At 37.7% G+C, this 19851-nt stretch overlaps 1 protein-coding gene and 1 pseudogene across 1 annotated transcript; both read left to right on the plus strand.

Annotated features, from left to right (window-relative positions):
- Positions 1-12539: 12539 nt before the first annotated feature.
- LOC109160266 (probable receptor-like protein kinase At5g24010) lies at positions 12540-15662 on the plus strand. Its single transcript, XM_019308552.1, has one exon. The coding sequence runs from the start codon at positions 12895-12897 to the stop codon at positions 15373-15375; it is 2481 nt and encodes an 826-aa protein (XP_019164097.1). The 5' UTR covers positions 12540-12894; the 3' UTR covers positions 15376-15662.
- Positions 15663-18962: 3300 nt separating this feature from the next.
- Positions 18963-19514, plus strand: LOC109160018 (annotated as a pseudogene).
- Positions 19515-19851: the final 337 nt, after the last annotated feature.

Below are 19851 nucleotides of genomic sequence, written 5' to 3' on the forward strand. Positions count from 1 at the left end.
AATTATGAACGTACAGTTATGGAATTATGAACGTACAGTTATGGAATTATGAATGTAAGTTATGGAATTATGAACACAGAGCTCTGACATTATTAACTTACAATTATGAACATATAGTGATAAAATTATGAACATAGAGCTCTAAAATTGTGAACATAGAATTTCGAAAATTATGAATTTACAGTTATTGAATTATGAATGTACAGTTACGTAATTATGAATGTACAGTTATGCAATTATGAACGTACAGTTATGCAATTATGAACACAGAACTCTGACATTATGAACTTACAATTATGAACATATAGCGATAAAATTATGAACATATACTCCTATAACAAAGTGGTCTGAAATTACAAAAAAAAAAAAAAAAAAAAAAAAAAAAAAAAAACAGTGGAAGAGCACGGTGCCACTAACGGCACCATTACCGTGTCCAACATGCATGCTGGACCATACCATAACGATTGAATGGTAAGCCAACCTTCTCATTTGGTACCACATGACCCCAATAAGGGAGAGAGAACTAAGCGTGAGATATAAATCCAAAAAATATTTTACAAATAAAAATCTTGAAAAACATTTTATGCCAAAATATAACAATTTTTCTTTAATCATAACGAATATTTTTATTGACTTCATATTTCGTTGGTAATTTAAACACTAAAAATACAAAAATAAAAAATAAAAAATTCAGATATCATTTTCTAATTTCCAAAGTGAGGAAAATCCCTCTTAAAATGACCCCACGATATCGACTCCACTAAAATTTTAAGATCCTTTGTTTTGACTATAGTGACCAATCAAATTGTGGTGTCTGTAATAGGAAACTTTTGTCTAGGAACCACCAAGAAATAAAGTATTTTTTTTAAAGAATAATGTTACCTTAATATAACACTTATTATGGCAATGATTGGTCATATAGTTAGCTTCAACAAATTTTAGTTTATTTGATCATTATTAATTATTTGACTTGGTTAACGACCAATATAAGTGTTTAATTAATTAACTTTTTTGTAATAACTTATTGCTCCAAAACGCTAAAATTTATAATAATAAAAAAAAAATTGTTCAAAGCAGTTTTTTCAATAAGCTTTTTGAAAAATTTATTTTACATGTAATCAGCTATCAGCTGCCAATTAATTTACCAAACATTTTTTTACAATCATCTAATGTTATTAACTAGTCAAATCACTAACCCAATCAATTGAGAACTATTTACCAAACACTCCCTATATATTTATATATCGTATTATGAAATAATAAAATTTTGAATAACTTTTTTAACCAAATAATAATTTCCCCCAACTTCGAGAATTCTGAAACCAGCATGAGTATCCAAAGTAGCACGCGTTGAAATTATATTACATTTTGACTATATTGCCTTTGGCCTTTGGGTCCCTGGCTCCCATGAAACTTGTCTTCTACCAAAAAATATCTTCAAATACTATTTGTATTGTTTTCACAATATTTTTACTACTATACAATTATTTTTTGAGTTATGTTTAATTGTTTATAGAATTTGACTCTTATTCAAAAAATTCGACCAAGAGTTTTTTAACATGTTGCAACATTTACAAGAGCTGCATGAATTTCCAATATTGTTGTTGAATTAGTATCAACAATTAGTATTTGTATTTTTTAGAGTATATAATTAACATTTTTACTATATGACTAGCATGAACAAATATATATAAAGCGATGGAAAAATGGAAAAAGAAGAAGAACTATCTTTATAGACAATCAACTTTTTATGAGTAAATAAGAATATGTATAATACAACTCACGAAATAATAGATAAAAATATAACTTAAGACTTGCTTTCAACACTCTGTTTTTCAATTCCGATCACGAATATTGGTGATTTGAGTTGGAAATACACTTCACATAAGTGTATAGTTTAGTGTTGAATCTCAAAACAAAATTAATTCAATTTACATACTCATAGATCTGAGGTAAATTTATGAAGTGAGAATATAGTACGACGAAGCTAAAAATTCTGAATTATGGAAAATTTGAAGTGGCAAAATACATTTCTAATCTTTTATAAAATATATATAACTTTTTCTTTGAGTATTATTGACTATATTACAAGTAGAGTCGATTCTGTGACCTTCCCTTAAGGTGAATCACAGAGGTACCATCCGAGCACAATGTAAAATATATAATTAGTTCAACATATTATGTAACTTTTGATTATTAGAAAGAAAAAAAAAAAACAAAAAGAGGAATAATATTATTAAAAAAAAAAAAAAAAAGACACATGTAATGTCTGCACTACTAAGATCACCACCGTAGGTGGAGATGTAGTTGGATCCAACCCACAAATTAATATACACCGCTCATAACTTCACTTTCAACATATATTATCACACAATTATATTGTCCAACGTTGTTTTGTTTAAATCTCTATACTTTATACCCCTTTCTGTATTCTACAATCATGATTGATTTTTTTTTTTTTTTAATGCTAGTTTCAATATCAATTAACCACTTCATATGAAAGGGTTTTAGAAGATGGTGTAAAAAATGCTAAGAATTCCACTATAAACAAATGTTCATTATTTCGAATGTTCATTCATCTACATAGATTTTTACACACACACACACAAAAAAATAAAAAAAATAAAAATAAATAAATAAAAACTATAAAAATATTAAGACCATTTGAACCCGCAAATTATGTTGTGGACACGAGTCCAAAACGACGTCGTTTTAAGGAAAAACACGGCCTTCCAGTTAAAAAAAAAATTTGATTTTGTCTTGCCGTTAACGGCGTTATTCGTTTGTGGCATTATGAATGTACAGTTATGAAATTATGAATGTACAGTTATGAAATTATGAATGTAAGTTATGGAATTATGAACACAGAGCTCTGACATTATGAACTTACAATTATGAACATATAGTGATAAAATTATGAACATAGAGCTCTACAATTGTGAACATAGAGTTTCGAAAATTATGAATTTATAGTTATTGAATTATGAATGTACAATTACGGAATTATGAATGTACAGTTATGCAATTATGAATGTACAATTATAGAATTATGAACACAGAGCTCTGACATTATGAACTTACAATTATGAACATATAGTGATAAAATTATGAACATATACTCCTATAACAAAGTGGTCTGAAATTTAAATAAAAAAAAAAGTGGACAATAACGGTGCCACTAACGGCACCGTTACCGTGTCCAGCATGCATGCTGGACACAGACGGGTCCATAGCATAACGATTGATTTGAACCATGTACAGTCATGGTGACAACATAAGACCTTAACTTTTGGGTTCGTCCAGAAGCGGGATAGGCTGGCTGGTCCGTTTTTGTTATTCAGTGGCGGGTTGACGAGCTAAATGGGCTAACCCGTCAACCTGTTTATTTTTTAAAATTTATTTGTTAAAATTTTTAAATTTTGGTATCGCATAGAAATTGAACGTCCAAGTCTCAACCTCTGAGTTAACGACTAAAACTATTTCCAACCAAACATATTAAACTTTTTGAACAAACGTACGTACACACACACATATACATATATATATATATATATATATATATATATATATATATATATATATAATTTACTTAATATTTTTTTTGAACAAAACGCAGAACCACTTCATTAATAACTTAGTAAACCAGAAATACAGGCTGGTGGGATGAATTCCCACGTGGCTCACGAGTTAGCTCGGGCAACCGGTTCTCCTTCTGTCTCTGGAACGTGGGAATTCATCCCACCAGCCTGTATTTCTGGTTTACTAAGTTATTAATGAAGTGGTTCTGCGTTTTGTTCAAAAAAAATATTAAGTAAATTATATATATATATATATATATATATATATATATATATATATATATATATATATATATATATATATATAATTTACTTAATATTTTTTTTGAACAAAACGCAGAACCACTTCATTAATAACTTAGTAAACCAGAAATACAGGCTGGTGGGATGAATTCCCACGTTCCAGAGACAGAAGGAGAACCGGTTGCCCGAGCTAACTCGTGAGCCACGCGATTCGCTGTTCTCTTGACATGGCAAACATGTACGTTACCTATGTCATTTGCAATAGAACGACATTGCTTGACTACCACACCTACATACGAGTAATCCGTACTACTAGAATTAAAAGCGTTACAGAAATTAATGCAATCGGACTCAAGGATGATGTTATCAAAATGTAACCCTTTAATCCACGTCAAGGCCTCCTTAGCCGCAATTGCCTCCACCATTAGCGGGTCCTGGCTGCCCTCAACTCGGCTGCTTCTCGCTGCTATGAACCGGCCACCGTGGTCACGAAGAACATCACCATAGCCTGCTCCATTCGGAAAGGTTGCCGCGTCAACATTGCATTTTAACAAACCACACGATGGTGGTTCCCAGTTGGCCGGATGCACGATGCGGGTTCCCCTCTGAGTGCCGTTGTAATACGCAGCTACCCAACATGCTGTCAGACTCATCACTTGCGACAGCAAACCCGTAGCGGTTGGCCAGACATTACGCCAAACCGCATCATTTCTAGCATTCCATAACACCCAGAAAATAGCGGTTGCTTCAATCAATTGCTGCGTCGTGAGGAATTCGAACCAGGCCTTCATACACGCTTGCATACTACGACCCTGCACCATATCCTCCCGCCCCCAAAGATCTCTTGCAAAGCAGCAATCATAAAAAAGATGTTCCAGCGTCTCGGACTGGTAGCCGCAAAGAGGACAACCACCTCCAATGAAAATGTGCTTGGTCTTCAGATTATCACGCACCGGAAGCACTCCGCGAGCACATCGCCATAAAAGATTACGCACCTTCGGAGGGACTGGCAGTGACCATAATTTATTCCAACTCTGAAATTCGTCCATAACGCCAGTCTGTCCATTGCTCGTTGTGAATAAACGGTATCCATGTTTCACGCTGTACAACCCACGAAGATCGCCTAACCACCTCCATGAATCCTTGAAGTGAGTGTTCACCGGCGTAGCAATGATCTACCTAGCATCCTCCTCCTGGAAAATGTCACGGACGACATCCACATCCCATGCACCACTCTCGTTAAGTAAGCCGCTGACTTTGGCATCACTCAATTCGGCAGTGCTAGTAGTGATAAGTTCTGGATGTGTCGCGTCCGCGGTCCATGGCCAATCCCAGATTTTCGTGTCAAGTCCGTCCCCAACCCGCCTTGCTAATCCTAGTTTTAACACCTACTGCCCTGCGAGAATGCTACGCCAAATATAGCTTGGATTCCCCCCTGGTTGCGCTTCCATGAAATCACATCTCAGAAAGTACTTCGCTTTCAGAAGTCGACTGACGAGTGACTCCGGCTTTATTAGAATGTGTCACCCTTGTTTTGCTAACAAAGCAACATTGAACTCATGCAGCCATTTGAAACCCAACCCCCCATTCGATTTCGGTACACACAATCTGTCCCAGCTCATCCAATGGATACCCTTCCTGCCTATACCACCGCTCCCCCACCAAAAACGGTTGAAAAGTTTCTCCAACGAATCGCATACTCGTAGTGGCAGTAAGAACATAGACATCGTGAAGATGGGCATGGATTACGCTATACTCTTCAGTAGCACTTCCTTGCCGGCCCTCGAGAGTAATTTGTTTTGCCAGTTCCCAATGCGTTCCCGCACCTTCTCCTCAATGTAACGGAATGTTTTAATTTTACTCCGACCCAGAACCGATGGTAGACCCAGATACCGGCCTAAATCCGTTGCAACATTCACACCAAGACACTCAGAAATCCAATTCTTCACCTCACCCTGCGTGTTTAAACTGAAAACAGCATTGGACTTATCGAAATTGATAAGCTGCCCAGAAGCTCCACAATATACATCTAGGCATCCCTTAATTTGTAACGTTTCCTGCTGAGTGGCCCTGAAGAACAAAAGACTATCGTCAGCAAAGAAGAGGTGCGTAATGGTCGGGGCTCCCCGCGCCACTCGCACCCCATGAATCTCCCCCCTTGCCTCCGCCTGCTGTAACAGAATCGACAACCCCTCGGCACACACAATGAATAGGTACGGAGATAATGGATCTCCTTGCCTAATGCCCCGTGTGGGGTTAATCGTGCCTACGGCCTCGCCGTTTACCTGAATAGTGTATTTAACAGTAGACACACACATCATCAGTAAATCAACCCACACCTTGTCAAACCCCAGCGCGTGCAACATCCCTTCCAAATAGACCCACTCCATCCGGTCGTACGCTTTAGCCATGTCTAGCTTTAGCGCCGCCCACCCCATAGCCCCATTTGTTTTTCGTCTCAGGTAGTGTCCAATTTCCCCGGCCACAATTATATTACCCGTCAGCAGCCTTTCAGGAACGAAAGCGCTTTGAGACGGTGACACAACCATTTCCAGACTTCCCTTAAGTCTGTTTGCCAACATCTTGGCCAGCACCTTGTACACCACGTTACAGAGTGCTATTGGGCGCAAGTCAGAAACTTTTTCCGGAATCTTCTTTTTGGGCAAAAGAACGATGTTAGAATCGTTCAGTCCGTCTGGCAAACTTTTGTTTTCCACACAGTGAAAAATAAACATGGCCAGGTCATGACCCAACACCGGCCAAAAGTGTTGGTAGAAAGCCGGCGTCATGCCGTCAGGCCCTGGTGCCTTCTCTGGAGCCATAGAAAACAGAGCCGCCTTAACCTCTGCGAAGGTAAATGGTTGTAACAAAGAGACGTTCATCTCATTCGTTACCCGTCTCCGAACGCGACTAAAGAGATCCGGACTACTTGTACTGGACGAAAAAATACATTCATAATACCTTAGGATTTCGTTATGCATAGCTGTGCCTTCTTTCCATACTCCCCCCGGGTCTTTGACGCGCAGCAACAAATTTTGGCGACGTCGAGCCGAGGCGGCCTTATGAAAATAGCTTGTATTTGCATCGCCATGTTCGAGCCAAAGTTGTTTGGAGCGTTGCTTCCAGAACATCTCTTCCTGTTGTGTTAAACGCTCTAATTCCCCCTCAAGAGCCATAAATTCCTCGATGGCTTGGGGTGCTCGATCCTCTTGCAAACTATCAAGCCGGTGACGCAACTTGCTGATCTGATTCCCAAAACATCTGAAATGTTCCCCACCCCACCTGAACAGCCGCTTCCCACACAGAACAATACGTTCCTGGAACGACAAACCTGCCGATTGGCGCCATGCATCCTCAACCAATTTCGAGCATCCCTCCTCAATGAGCCATGCGGACTCGAATTTAAAGGAACGTTTGGCCGCCCTTATAGGCCTTGGTTCGTTGTCGACATAAATAGCACTATGATCAGATTGTCGCGTGCTTATCTTCCGTACTATCGTCTCCTCGTACAACTCCGCCCATTCCACCGTTGCCACCGCTCTATCTAATCTTTCCTCCACCCACGACTCCGTCCCTCTACCCCGTTCCCACGTGAATCTGCCACCCACCATCCCGAGATCAATCAGTTGGCAGTCGCTTAACGCGTCATTAAATCCCTCCACTAGTGTTGCTGGTTGCGTATGCACGCCCCTCTTTTCAGACAGACTGGAGATGTCGTTGAAATCACCAACGACAATCCAAGGTAATGATGATTTGTCCCTGAGTTGCCGCAGTAGATCCCATGTGATGTGTCTGTCTGATTGCTCTGGATTTCCATAGAAGCCGGTCAACCGCCATGACGGTTTACCCGGTAGTGATACTTCCATGTCGATGTGATTTTGAGAATAACTCAGTAAAGAAACACTATCTGCATCCCTCCACAACATTGCCAATCCTCCCCCCATGCCCTGCCGATCCACAGAAATCATACCTTCGAATCCTAGTTTCACTCTCACCTCTTCCACACGTTGTACCTTAGCCTTCGTCTCCATTAGAAAGACGAAGAAGGGTCGCTGCTTGGACACCATGCCCAAGAGTTCACGAACTGTCCGGGTGCCACCCAAACCCCGGCAGTTCTAGCTCAGGAGACTCATTTGGCTTGGCGAGTCTGGTCCTCCAGACCCGCCGACACAGTGTTTTTTGACGTCTCTACCATCGTAACATTCTCCGCATGCGTGCTGCCAGACGTCTCAGAGTCTTCACGCCTGCGTTTCAAGTCCCCTTGCAGACCACCATTCTCCTCCATTGCCTCCAACATAGGTGGCGAGATCCCAGTAACAGCCTCATTCCCCGTCGCGGACTGTGTTGTTGGTGTGGACAGCAACCATTTCACCCCTACCGGACGCACTTGGCGACGCTGGCCTGCCCTCATCCAACTGCCAAACGGAAAATCTTCTGGTGCAATTCCCTCCATGTACACTCGCCTGCAAAATTTATCCGAATGTCCTGGCACTCCACAACAATAGCAGAAGGTGCTCAGACGTTCATAACGGAATGAAATCCATTCTGACGTGCCATCCTTGCGCACTAGTTTCATGCGCCTCTTCAGTGGTGTCGCTATGTTCATCCGTACTCGGAGACGATAAAAGCTTCTCCACGTTCCACCAAAATTGAGCGGATCGATGGACACAAACGTGCCCACATAATTACCAATCTTCGTGAGGAACTCCGTGGATGCGTACACCGTCGACAGACCATGCACCTGGACCCAGAAAGAGATATGATCCAGACTCACCTCTTCCGGCCTGGCGTCGGGCGGGACCTGCTCACACACGAAAGTGTGGTTCTCGAAAGTCCAGGGACCCTCATCGAGGACGCGTCGCAGATCCTTCAGGTGGGGAAATTGAAATAGGAACAATTCGTCCGTCAAAGGCACAACGTGCATGCCCATCACCGGTCTCCAGACGGAGGCCATCACCTGCCGCATAAACTCGAATTTGATCGGCCGATCCGTGAGGAAACGTCCTACCAAATTGTGTTCGATCGTCGCGTCAGGATTCGTCTAGATATTAGGGGCTTCCATCGCGTTCATCTCCTCCTCGGCCAAAGACAGATCCGCGCATCGTTCCTCTATTTGGCTGATATCCATCGCAACAGAAGAGGGTCGGACACAGAATAACAACACAATGCAGCAAAGAATCTCACAATAATCCATAATCAAAAGCGGAATATAAACCCCAGATCACCAGGGAAGGACTCCCTTGGCCACCACCAAGAGGGAGGGCCACGTTCTACATCACGATCGGAGATCGTTGATCGGGGATCACGATCAGAAAAGAGTAGCGAAGGTTGCGGAGCGTTTTTTTTTTCCTCTATAACCCGATTTTAAGTTTTAAATAAAAAATTACTTAATATTTAATACTATATAATTTACATGTAATGTTTTTATAATAAATAAATTTTATATTAATAATTATATAAAGATATAATTAATTGGATTAATTAATACTTGCAATACATGTAATATAAATAAATTATATATATAATTCTTGTGAATGATATATATATATATATATATATATATATATATATATCTAAAAGATGTTCTTACCATAGTTGATTTTAATAGTATAAATTAAATAACAAATTTAATTTGTGGTAGAGATACGAGTTGGGTTGAAAATTCTCCAACTTATTCCCGTCTAAAATACGGGTTATACGACTTGTTTTGACTTTTAACAGCTCTATATAATGAATAGACAGTTTTTACACTCTGTCAAATTTAAGATCAGAACAATCTAAGGAGTTGACCTATAACTTTTGATATATTATTATCAAATTTTAAGATTTATTGCTTCCAACTGATTTTGGTGACTTATATATGATGGAAAATACGAGAAACAAGAAATCCACCCACATATAGCATTATATTATATGTCATTCAAAGCATGTGCAATTATGGGAGTTGCAATATAACTCTCCACCGTACCCCATGGATCCCAACTATATATGTGACAACTAAAGATGTTGAAATTTCATGTAGACTCAGTTGGTGGGTGTCACTTTCACACAATAAGATAAGGTACAGATGGAGCATTAGGATTTTAATACATTACCTACACCCCCAAAAATATTATTAAAAAAAATAAAATGAATAATTGCAGCTGGGCCCTTAAAGTGTCCAACAATCACACTTGGATCCTCTATTTCTTCAAATGCATAGATCCAAAATCTTCTGCCAATCATGACTTGTCTATGTCTTCAATCAAGATACAAATGTCAAATAACTCAAATTCAAAAGATAAGTATTAGTAGAATATTACTTGCATTTCAGTTCTTTAATAACTATTTTTAAATAAATTGTATGTTCAATCAAAATGATGGCTAGAGCCTAGAGTTAAACATAAAATTTTTTATAATAATATTAATTTAAATTATCAAAATAAATTTAAAAATAATAATTATTAATGGGGTGACCATCACTTTATTAATAACGGGAGGAATATGTTAATTTTAATTTAATTGCATGATTTTGGACTATTCATAATTTATTAAATTGATTGCAATTTTTTTAATTGAATGACTTAATTGTCAATTTTTAGTATGGTTGGATAGTTTATTGGAGCATTATTAAAATAAAAAAAATAAAATAAAAAAAGTAAAATTTTGGGATCTGTTTTTCAGAGAAGTGGAACACTGTTTTTCCTTTATTTCTTGTTGCAATATGCTACATAGCTTTCAGATTTTTATTATTATACTTCTAATTTAAATCCTTCTTGGTACGTCGGTAATCGGTATTGTATATTAAATTAAATTACTTAATTTCCGACATGCGCAAACATCACAAAATCATTACAAATATGTCCAGTAACGTAACTGCATCTTGAAAATTTCAATTATTAACATAATGTTTTGTGACATATTCTAACATTGTTCGAAGAAACAGAGACATGTGTCAGAAAATAAGAGGACGAAAATTTGAAAAAACGTTCTAACAACATATTTCACATTTATTAAAAATATATTAAAATTTATACACTAGTCCATGTTGGACAATGCAAGTTTCCAAATATTTTTCTTATCTCAAAAGGTTGAATCTCGAACCCTAAAGACATTTCACATTTCGACTTGACAAAGTATTTGAGAGGATGTAAATCACAGTGACTTAATGACTCAACCGACAGGATTAAATATTGGTGTGCACAAGAAATCTGTCCCAATGCCGTTACCGAGGTTTGAACATTAATTTCTTCTCTTAAATACTACCTACTGAACCAGGAAGCTAACCTGTGCGAGCAGTTTTCAAACATTTTTAAACTTTTTTTTAACTGCGATAGATATATTTTGAGAATCACTTGAAATGAGAAAAATGTCTAAATAGAAATTCGTGGGATTAGGTGGATATTATAGCTGTAAAGAATACTTAACTCAAGACAGCTACGCATGCCTAAATAGCTAAAATTGACACTGCAAATAACAAGTCATTATGTTTTGTACATGAGCTCATTAATGCTACTTTCTCTAAAATTTATATATTTAAGATTATTAAAAATCTTCAATTTTATCATTGACTATTTTTTCACTTAAAAAAAAAAAAGTTACCACTTTTGATTACTATGATCAAATCTTTAGCAAACACAGGCCAAAATTTGTCAAATGCTCATCATTTGCCATTTTTCTAAAGTGTCTCTTTATATAATTTTCTATTTTTAATTTATCGAGTATAATTACGTTTTCACTTTTAATTTTAAATTACTTTTTTTGTTGTTTTCACACACAAAAAAATGCCAGATAGTAATTTATTTTTATATATTCCCATTTCATCAACTGAAAAATTCTTAATAAATTGATGGAAATGCAAATTATAGCAAAATAGTAAGTTTGATTGCATAAATCTTTAATTCATTCATCCTTTCATCCATTTATTTTTCTTTTTCACAACCATAGCAAAAGCTGAATCACTTTCAATTATTGACAAACAACAACTTCATTAATGGCTTTCATGAAAAGCATTAGACATGGCTAGTTTGTGAATGACATGAATAATATTTTTGAAATGGTAGTTGGGGGAATGGAATGTTATTTGGAAATTATTTTTAAATATTATGAATTTGATTTAGTGGAAGAAAATCACCTTCATATAATTTTTAAATTCAATTTTGTGTATTTAATAATATTTTTAAATATATATATTTAATATGAAATTCTTGAGATGTCTATAAGTATTATGTTGATTTGTACCCAATATAACTATCCATAGTATTAAAATTGAGGGCAACCCCCCACCATGTTGATCATACAGTTGTTTTAGTAACCACAATGTTCTAAATTCAACTCATTGCAGGAGTTGTTTATTGACCTTCTTAATTTGAGCCGATCAACTATGGAAAATTTGAATTTCACCTTGGCCTTCTTGATTTCACCTGATCAGTATGACTTATTAGTGACCTGAACTTCACCTGAATACAAAGATTAATACCCCGCCACCGAATTTCAATCCTGTGACCTTTTCTAAAAAAGAGTCACAAAGATGTCATTTGAGCACAATGTGTTTGGCAAAAGGACAACTTTTTTTTAGTACTACTGACCGTGTTATAATATAGTATCTGTTCATAACTACTTTCTCAACCTACTGAAACACAAAGAGTCAATACTGCTTCCACTGAGGCTCGAACCCACGCCCTCCTGAAATTTATATTGTAAATAAATTGATTAAACTTAAAAATGGGAAGAAGGGAGTATGATGTTTGAGTAGTTTAGATCTCAATATTTCCACAGTATTATGCTCTCAAGCTTGACATTGCGGTTCTAACTTCTAATCTCTAATTTCTTCTAATTTCTTAGTTCATTGTGCGGTGGTGCCTAACATCATTCTTTAACCTGAAAAATTCCATTTTCAGGCGGCCATGAAAGAGTTTTTTACAATCTCCACTCTCCAGTGGCTCCTCCCCATTCTGTGAAGCTACACTTTTCAAGAACTGCAAAAATTCTTTCCCCTCCTTCCTAAATATGCTCCCCTTTCTCCCACTAAGCCTCAGTGTCTTCAATTCTCGACAAAATTTCGTTTTCCAGTGAACCAACAAAACCGGTACCCATGAGAAGCAAAAATCTTAGTTTGGTGCCACTGTTCTTCTCTCTCATACACCTCTCCACAGCTTTCATTCCTCAAGATAATTACCTCATCAACTGCGGATCAAACAGGAGCATCAGCGTGGATAACAGAAGCTTTCTTGGCGATTCCATCAAGTCTGGTTCAGTTCATCTCTCCCAAGGCGAAGCAATTTCGCTCAAACCCCAAAGAACTGGTTCCAATTTGTCTTTGGTGTACAGTACAGCCAGAGTTTTCACTGCTGCCTCGGCATATTCGTTGAATATCAAGAAATTAGGGACCCATTTGGTTCGTTTGCATTTCTCCCCTTTCGTTTCCCAGAATTTCAACCTCCACGACGCGAATTTCAGTGTTTCCGCTAATGGGGTTTTGCTGTTCAAGAATTTTGGTTTTGGTGTTGGTGTTGGGTCCAATGTTCTTAAGGAGTTTATAATGATGGTGGACAAGGTACAGCTTCAAATCTTGTTTACACCCACTCTTGATTCTGGGTTTGGGTTTGTTAATGCGATTGAAGTGTTTTCTGCTCCTGATGATTTCATTATTGATCCTGGGATTAAACTGATTAGCCCTAGCCCTGTTAGTGTTAAGGAGTTCAATCAGAATCTCACTTTGCAGACTTTAGAAACTGTGCATAGGGTTAATGTTGGGGGGGCAAAGATTACACCTTTTAATGATACCCTGTGGAGAACTTGGGTTCCAGATGAAGATTTTCTTGTCTTGAAATCTGCTGCTAAGCTTGCTTGGATTAGTCATGTCCCCAATTACCAAACAGGTGGTGCCACCAAAGAGATTGCCCCTGATAATGTTTACATGACTGCCCAGCAGATGAACTGGGAAAAAGCGACTTCGAATTTCATGTTTAATGTAACATGGAGCTTCCCCGTGGGATCCCGGGATAGTGTACACGTTGTTCGGTTGCATTTCTGCGATATCGTGAGCTCTGCTCCTAGCCTTTTGTACTTCAATGTTTATATCAATGGAGTAATGGCGTATAAAGATCTTGATTTGTCTGCACTCACGTTTCACGTTCTGGCGTCGCCTTACTACATTGATTTCGTTGTCTACACGGGGGATAGCGGGGTTTTGCAGATCAGCGTTGGTCCGTCTGATATGAGTAGTGTTTGGAAGAAGAACGCTATTCTTAACGGGGTGGAGGTTATGAAGATGTTGAATGTTGTGGCTTTGCGAGATGGGTCTAAGAAGAGAAATGTTTGGGTTTTGGTTGTTTCGATTCTTGGTGGAGTGGCTTTGGTGAGCTTGGGATTGTTGGCTATGTTAGTGTTGTTGAAATGTAGAAAAAAGAAACCAAAACCGAAGCGCACGGAGAGTGCTGGCTGGACTCCTTTACGCCAATATGGAGGAAGTTCCCTTGGCACGTTGTCTGAAGGGACTGGCCTCGTTCCTCTCGGCCCGAATGGGTATCTCGCGATGAGGATTCCATTTGCAGATATTCAAGTGGCAACGAGTAATTTCGATAAGAGTCTGATTATTGGTTCGGGGGGGTTCGGGATGGTTTACAAGGGAGTTCTTAAAGACAACATAAAGGTTGCGGTTAAACGGTGTGTGCCCGGTTCCAGGCAAGGCCTCCCCGAATTCCACACAGAAATCTCGATTCTTTCCAAAATTCGCCACCGCCATCTCGTTTCCCTTGTTGGGTATTGCGAGGAGCAGTCCGAGATGATTCTCGTTTACGAGTATGTGGAAAACGGACCTCTAAAGAAGCACTTGTATGGGGGCCGGTTACCCCCGTTGTCTTGGAAGCAAAGGCTCGAGGTGTGCATAGGAGCAGCAAGAGGCCTCCACTACCTCCACACGGGTTTCGCACAAGGGATCATCCACCGGGACATTAAATCGACCAATATTTTGCTCGACGAAAACTACGTTGCTAAGGTTGCTGATTTCGGTCTCTCGAGGTCCGGCCCCTGTCTCGACGAGACACACGTCAGCACTGGTGTCAAAGGAAGCTTCGGGTACCTCGACCCCGAGTATTTCCGGAGACAGCAGCTTACTGATAAATCAGACGTTTACTCATTCGGGGTCGTGCTTTTCGAAGTGCTATGTGCAAGGCCCGCTGTTGACCCCGTGCTCGAGAGGGAGCAAGTGAATTTGGGGGAATGGGCATTGCAGTGGCAGAAACGAGGGCAGATAGATCAAATCGTTGATCCAAACATACGAGACCAGATAAAACCGAGTGCCCTGAAAAAATACGGCGAGACAGCAGAGAAATGCCTGGCTGACTATGGCGTCGATAGGCCTACAATGGGAGACGTGCTGTGGAACTTGGAATACGTGCTTCAGCTTCAAGGGAACGGAGGGCGGGGTGAACCCGACGATGAAGTCAATCCCGCAACTTCTACCGAGCAACCACCACCCCCGAGAGCCATCTTAGCAGATAATGGTAATGCTGTTTCAGATATATCGACCAGCCAAGTATTTTCCCAGTTAATTACGAACGATGGCAGGTAGACTATTGTTTTCGAGCTTCAAAAACCGAGTCATTTGGTTACCAAATCACAACCAATCCGATTTCTCGAGGTATTTTAGCTGCATAATTTGCTTTCTGCTACACAATTTCTAATAGTATATTGTTCTGTTGTTTAGGGCAATTTATGCTTTGTTCTTATGAGAGATATAGTATATGCTTGTATTGTTATATAGATTTTTCTGTAATGGTATGGACTTAGAAGTATATGTATACTCAGCTTTACAAGTTCTTTTGACCTTCTATTTAACAAAATAAAAGACTTTGCTAAGGCTCTGTGTATCCTTGTATTTTCTCACTTTCAAAAGTGAGAATACTGATATATCATCATATTTGTAATTTATGTACTTAAATAGGTTTCTATATTTTATACTATAAGTCAATTAGGCCTTTAAAATTTGCAATTAAGCCCATAAATATATTATTTTCGTGCATCAAAATCCACAAACTGATTATTGACTTGTTTAGGTCACTACCGTTCCAACGAAAATTTGACTAACTACGACGGCGCTTCAGTGATCGTCGGTATGCCCTTGAAGAAGAAGGCTACCAGCTAGTCACTTTCTCCAGTAGGAGGCGACCATGGGAGAAGGCAACCAAATGGTCGCCTTCTTCAAAGGCAGGCTGGTGACCTCCGGAGCATCATTGGAGTTAGTTGGATTTTCGTCGGGACAGTAGTGACCAACTATTATAGATGAATAATAATAATACTTTTAACAACATATTGGGCATAACATAAAAAGTGGCAATAGTACACCTAGCTGCAAGATTTGCATTTAAAACATGTAGGTACTTATTTGTTTAAAAAAAAAATAAAAAAAAATTGATGTGGTAATGTCACATAAGTTTGTAATCTCATGCCATTGTTGGAATACGGATAGTCATTGCGGACTTTTTCTTAAATTTAAAGGAATCCAGAAGATCTTAAATGAAAAAAGTGATTAAATGCTGAAGTACGTAGTGTTAATTAAATCAATTGATGATGTAATAATGAAAACTCCATTTGTTTCTTGATCAAATTATTCCTAAAATCCTCATGGCCTGACCAAAATTGCCAAACGCTATCCCGAATATTTTAAAACGCTATTTCAAGTAAGGTTTAGTGCCTCCTACGATTAGAGTTTGCTCAGAACACTTCCCGACAAGAAAAAAAAATATGTTTAAAATCTTCATGAAAATGAATACGAGAATCAATGTTGCTTATTCAATTCAATTAAAAAAAAAAATTCCCCTGATTATCCTTCACTAAATTAGTCTCTCAAAAAAGTATGAAGTTATTGTTAAAAGATGTTTTAAAGCTTTCTAAGAGTGATCCTTAATGTTCTAGAGGAGTCCTAATATAATCAATTGTATAGACTAGGTTTATCATGCCTAACTGAAAAACTAACTGAAAACTGAAAAGTTAATAGTTAATAAGCTAACTAATTAAAATTAAAGTGTTTCATAAAATTAATTGTTGAATTAGTTGATAAGTGTAAAAGGCATAAAAAGATAAACTAAGATATTAAGCTTGTGAATAATAAAGGGTAGATTGTATCATTTTTGTAAATTAATAAAGATTTAAAAAAAAAGTTAAAAAGTAGGACTCATGAACTTATTTTGAAACGTTACTTAGGGTAGCGCTACTTGGGATAGCATTTCAAAATAAAGCTTCATATGTTTTACCAATTAGAGCTTTATTTATAACTCAAAATAAGTTATATAAATTCTAAAATAAGTTTTACCAAGCAGAGCCTCTATTCCAAAGAGTGATGGAGGAGGAAGAAACAAAATGAACTAAAGATGTTGGAATAAACTCTACTTTTGATATTAGAATATCCCATGTGAGACCACCATGAATATGGAGATTTTAAGGGGTATGTAAGCTTTCCATACACATTTATTAAAAAAAAAAAAAAAAAAAAAAAAAGATAGAAGAAGCACCATCTCTTTTTGGATTAGCTTTTAGTTCAACTTTTTGACCCATTTTGGTTCAGCTTTTTTATATTTTTCCCAAAAATATATATTTAGCAATGTTAACTAAAAAGCTAGTAGTTTGAAGCTTTTGTATTTACTATCACCCTAAAGTAAATGGTAAAAGTATAAGTCTATAGGGCTTGTTTGGTTATCAGCGGTTAGTGGTTAGCGGTAGCGGGTTGTGTTAGCAGTTATCAGTAGCGGATTGTATTAGCGTGTTTGACCAGCAGATTGTATTAGCGGTTTATAAAAAAGTGTTTAATAAAATTAGCTGTTTAGATTAGCGGTTAACATGTAAAATGACCTATATACCCTTATAATAATTAATAATTAATAATTAATAATAGTAATAAGAATAAAAAAAAAAAAAAAAAAAAAAAAGAAGGAAGGGAGCAGCGCAAGCTGCACCCCTCTTGGCTCTTGTATTCCCACTTTTCCCACCGTCCCACATCGGTGGGAAAAGTGGGAATGGAGCCTTGAGGCTCCTATTTAAGGAGCCTCTTGCCCATCTAAGATGGGCAACATTGAGGAGCCGTTTTGGCTCCTCAATTTGAGTAGCCATTTTGGCTCCTCAAATAAAAGTTTGTAGTTTTTTTTTTTAAAATAATATATAAACAGGGGCGTTTTTTTCCCCAAAATGCTAACCGCAAACGCTGCAAATGTTTGCGAAAGCAGTGGTTTGGAGCAAACCGCTGCTAACCAAACAGTTTTTTTGGTCAAACTGTCAAAAATAGCAGATCCGTCGATAATCAAACAGGGCCTATGTATTTCCAAAGTTGTAGAAGAGCAATGCCGATCATCATTGTAACCTTGCTGTTTAAAATTAAATAATAAATATGCATAAAAAGAAAAAAAAAATCAAACAAAATATTGATAAATGGGGAGCCTTCCAACCTAGTGATCGAATAAGCTATGTTTGTTCTTAATGCTAGGATAAGCGCTCAGTGAACCAAATCAAGTATGGTTACTATTTTTTTTTTTGAATGTCACTGACTCTATTACAATGTAGTATCTATTCATAAACTACTTTCTCAAGTATGGTTACACTATCGTTTTTATTCATCTAGTATTGCTATAAATAGTATCACTCATTGTCATTTTTAAATCATCCAAAAACAAAATCTTTCATTCGGAAAAGAGGAGAATAAGAAAAACTTCATTGAGAAACAACGTCATTCTTTATGTCTTGCACTTAGGCACAGATGAAATTATTTTAAAAAGCAGTGAGTCTTTTTCACGCCACACCGTGCCTAATACACATTGGCCTTGACTCCTTTTGTTTTTGTTTTTTGGCTAAAGTGTCATCCCGCACCATGAACTACAACAGATTGTTCATGCTGCACCTGATCTTTCATAAGTGATATTTAGATCCATGAACCATTAAATTTTTTCCACCTAGAATTTTTAATAGGTTTTCCTGTTACCATGATGACATGGCACCAGTAATGTGCTGATGTAGATCTTTTTTTTTTTTTTTAAAGTAATGTGCTGATGTGGACTTTTTTTTTTTTTTTAAATCAAATCCCCCATTTAAATAAAATAACCTCTTCTTGATATTTCTCTGTAAAACTGTGGCGTAAACTAACCCGCCGTTTCTTAGACATTAGTTACCGCCATGAGTGCTCTTCAGGCGTCCATTCCCTACAATCTTGGATTTGGCATTCCGTCCATTGCTGCTACTACTCCCCGTAGCTGGCCTTCCTACGTTTAGCGCCGCATGTCGTATTGCTAAAGTTGAACGTGAACCATCCATCCGAGCAATCTGTTGAGATAATTAGGAAGTTCTCAGAGCAGTACGCTCGGAAGTCTGGAACCTACTTCTGTATGGGCAAAGGGGTCACTGTTGTTGTCATATTAAGGGACTGGCAGAACACAAGGATTCATTGGGTGCACCGCTCTGTCCCTTTAGGCACTATGATGATAAACCTGCAGAAGTGCAGCAGGGTTTTTGCCCGTGTACCTATATGGGAGAGAGGAAGGAGTGTCACTGCATGCTCTTTCTCACCCTGCCCTGATAATGACTTTGCTGGGCAAGAGCAGGCTATTTCTTTGGAGGAGATCAGAGAAGCAACTTCAAATTTGTGATGCTTCATCATCATCATCTTGTATTCATTCCTTTAAAATGACCATATGTAGATGTGTATGCTGGGTAACCACCACAATTATTTCTTAACTTCTGAACGTACACAAGCACAGAAAGCAAAAAGAGTTGTCTTGCTTGTTAACGCATAATTTCCCCTGTAATTTTCAGGGATCAAGACCATTTGTATTCTAGCTATGTAATATGCCGCTACAAACACTAATCTGAATGAATGTTGCTTACTATTGTATTTGAAAGGACTACCATGACGGTAAGTGGCCTTTTGACAAAAATAAAAAAATAAAAAAATAAAAACTCCATATGTGAATTATCCTGATAACAAATCTATGGCCATTGTTGGGAAAGCTGGTGGTGAGAAATGGAATGCAATGTCTGACTCTGAGAAAGCTGCATATGTGGCAAA

This window comes from Ipomoea nil, unplaced genomic scaffold (assembly GCF_001879475.1).
Source record: "Ipomoea nil cultivar Tokyo-kokei standard unplaced genomic scaffold, Asagao_1.1 scaffold2845, whole genome shotgun sequence".
NCBI lineage: Eukaryota > Viridiplantae > Streptophyta > Magnoliopsida > Solanales > Convolvulaceae > Ipomoea > Ipomoea nil.

What these genes read in the sequence shown, in the direction of transcription:
- LOC109160266 (XM_019308552.1), top strand. Translation starts at nt 12,895, where the DNA reads ATGAGAAGCAAAAATCTTAGTTTGGTGCCACTGTTCTTCTCTCTCATA.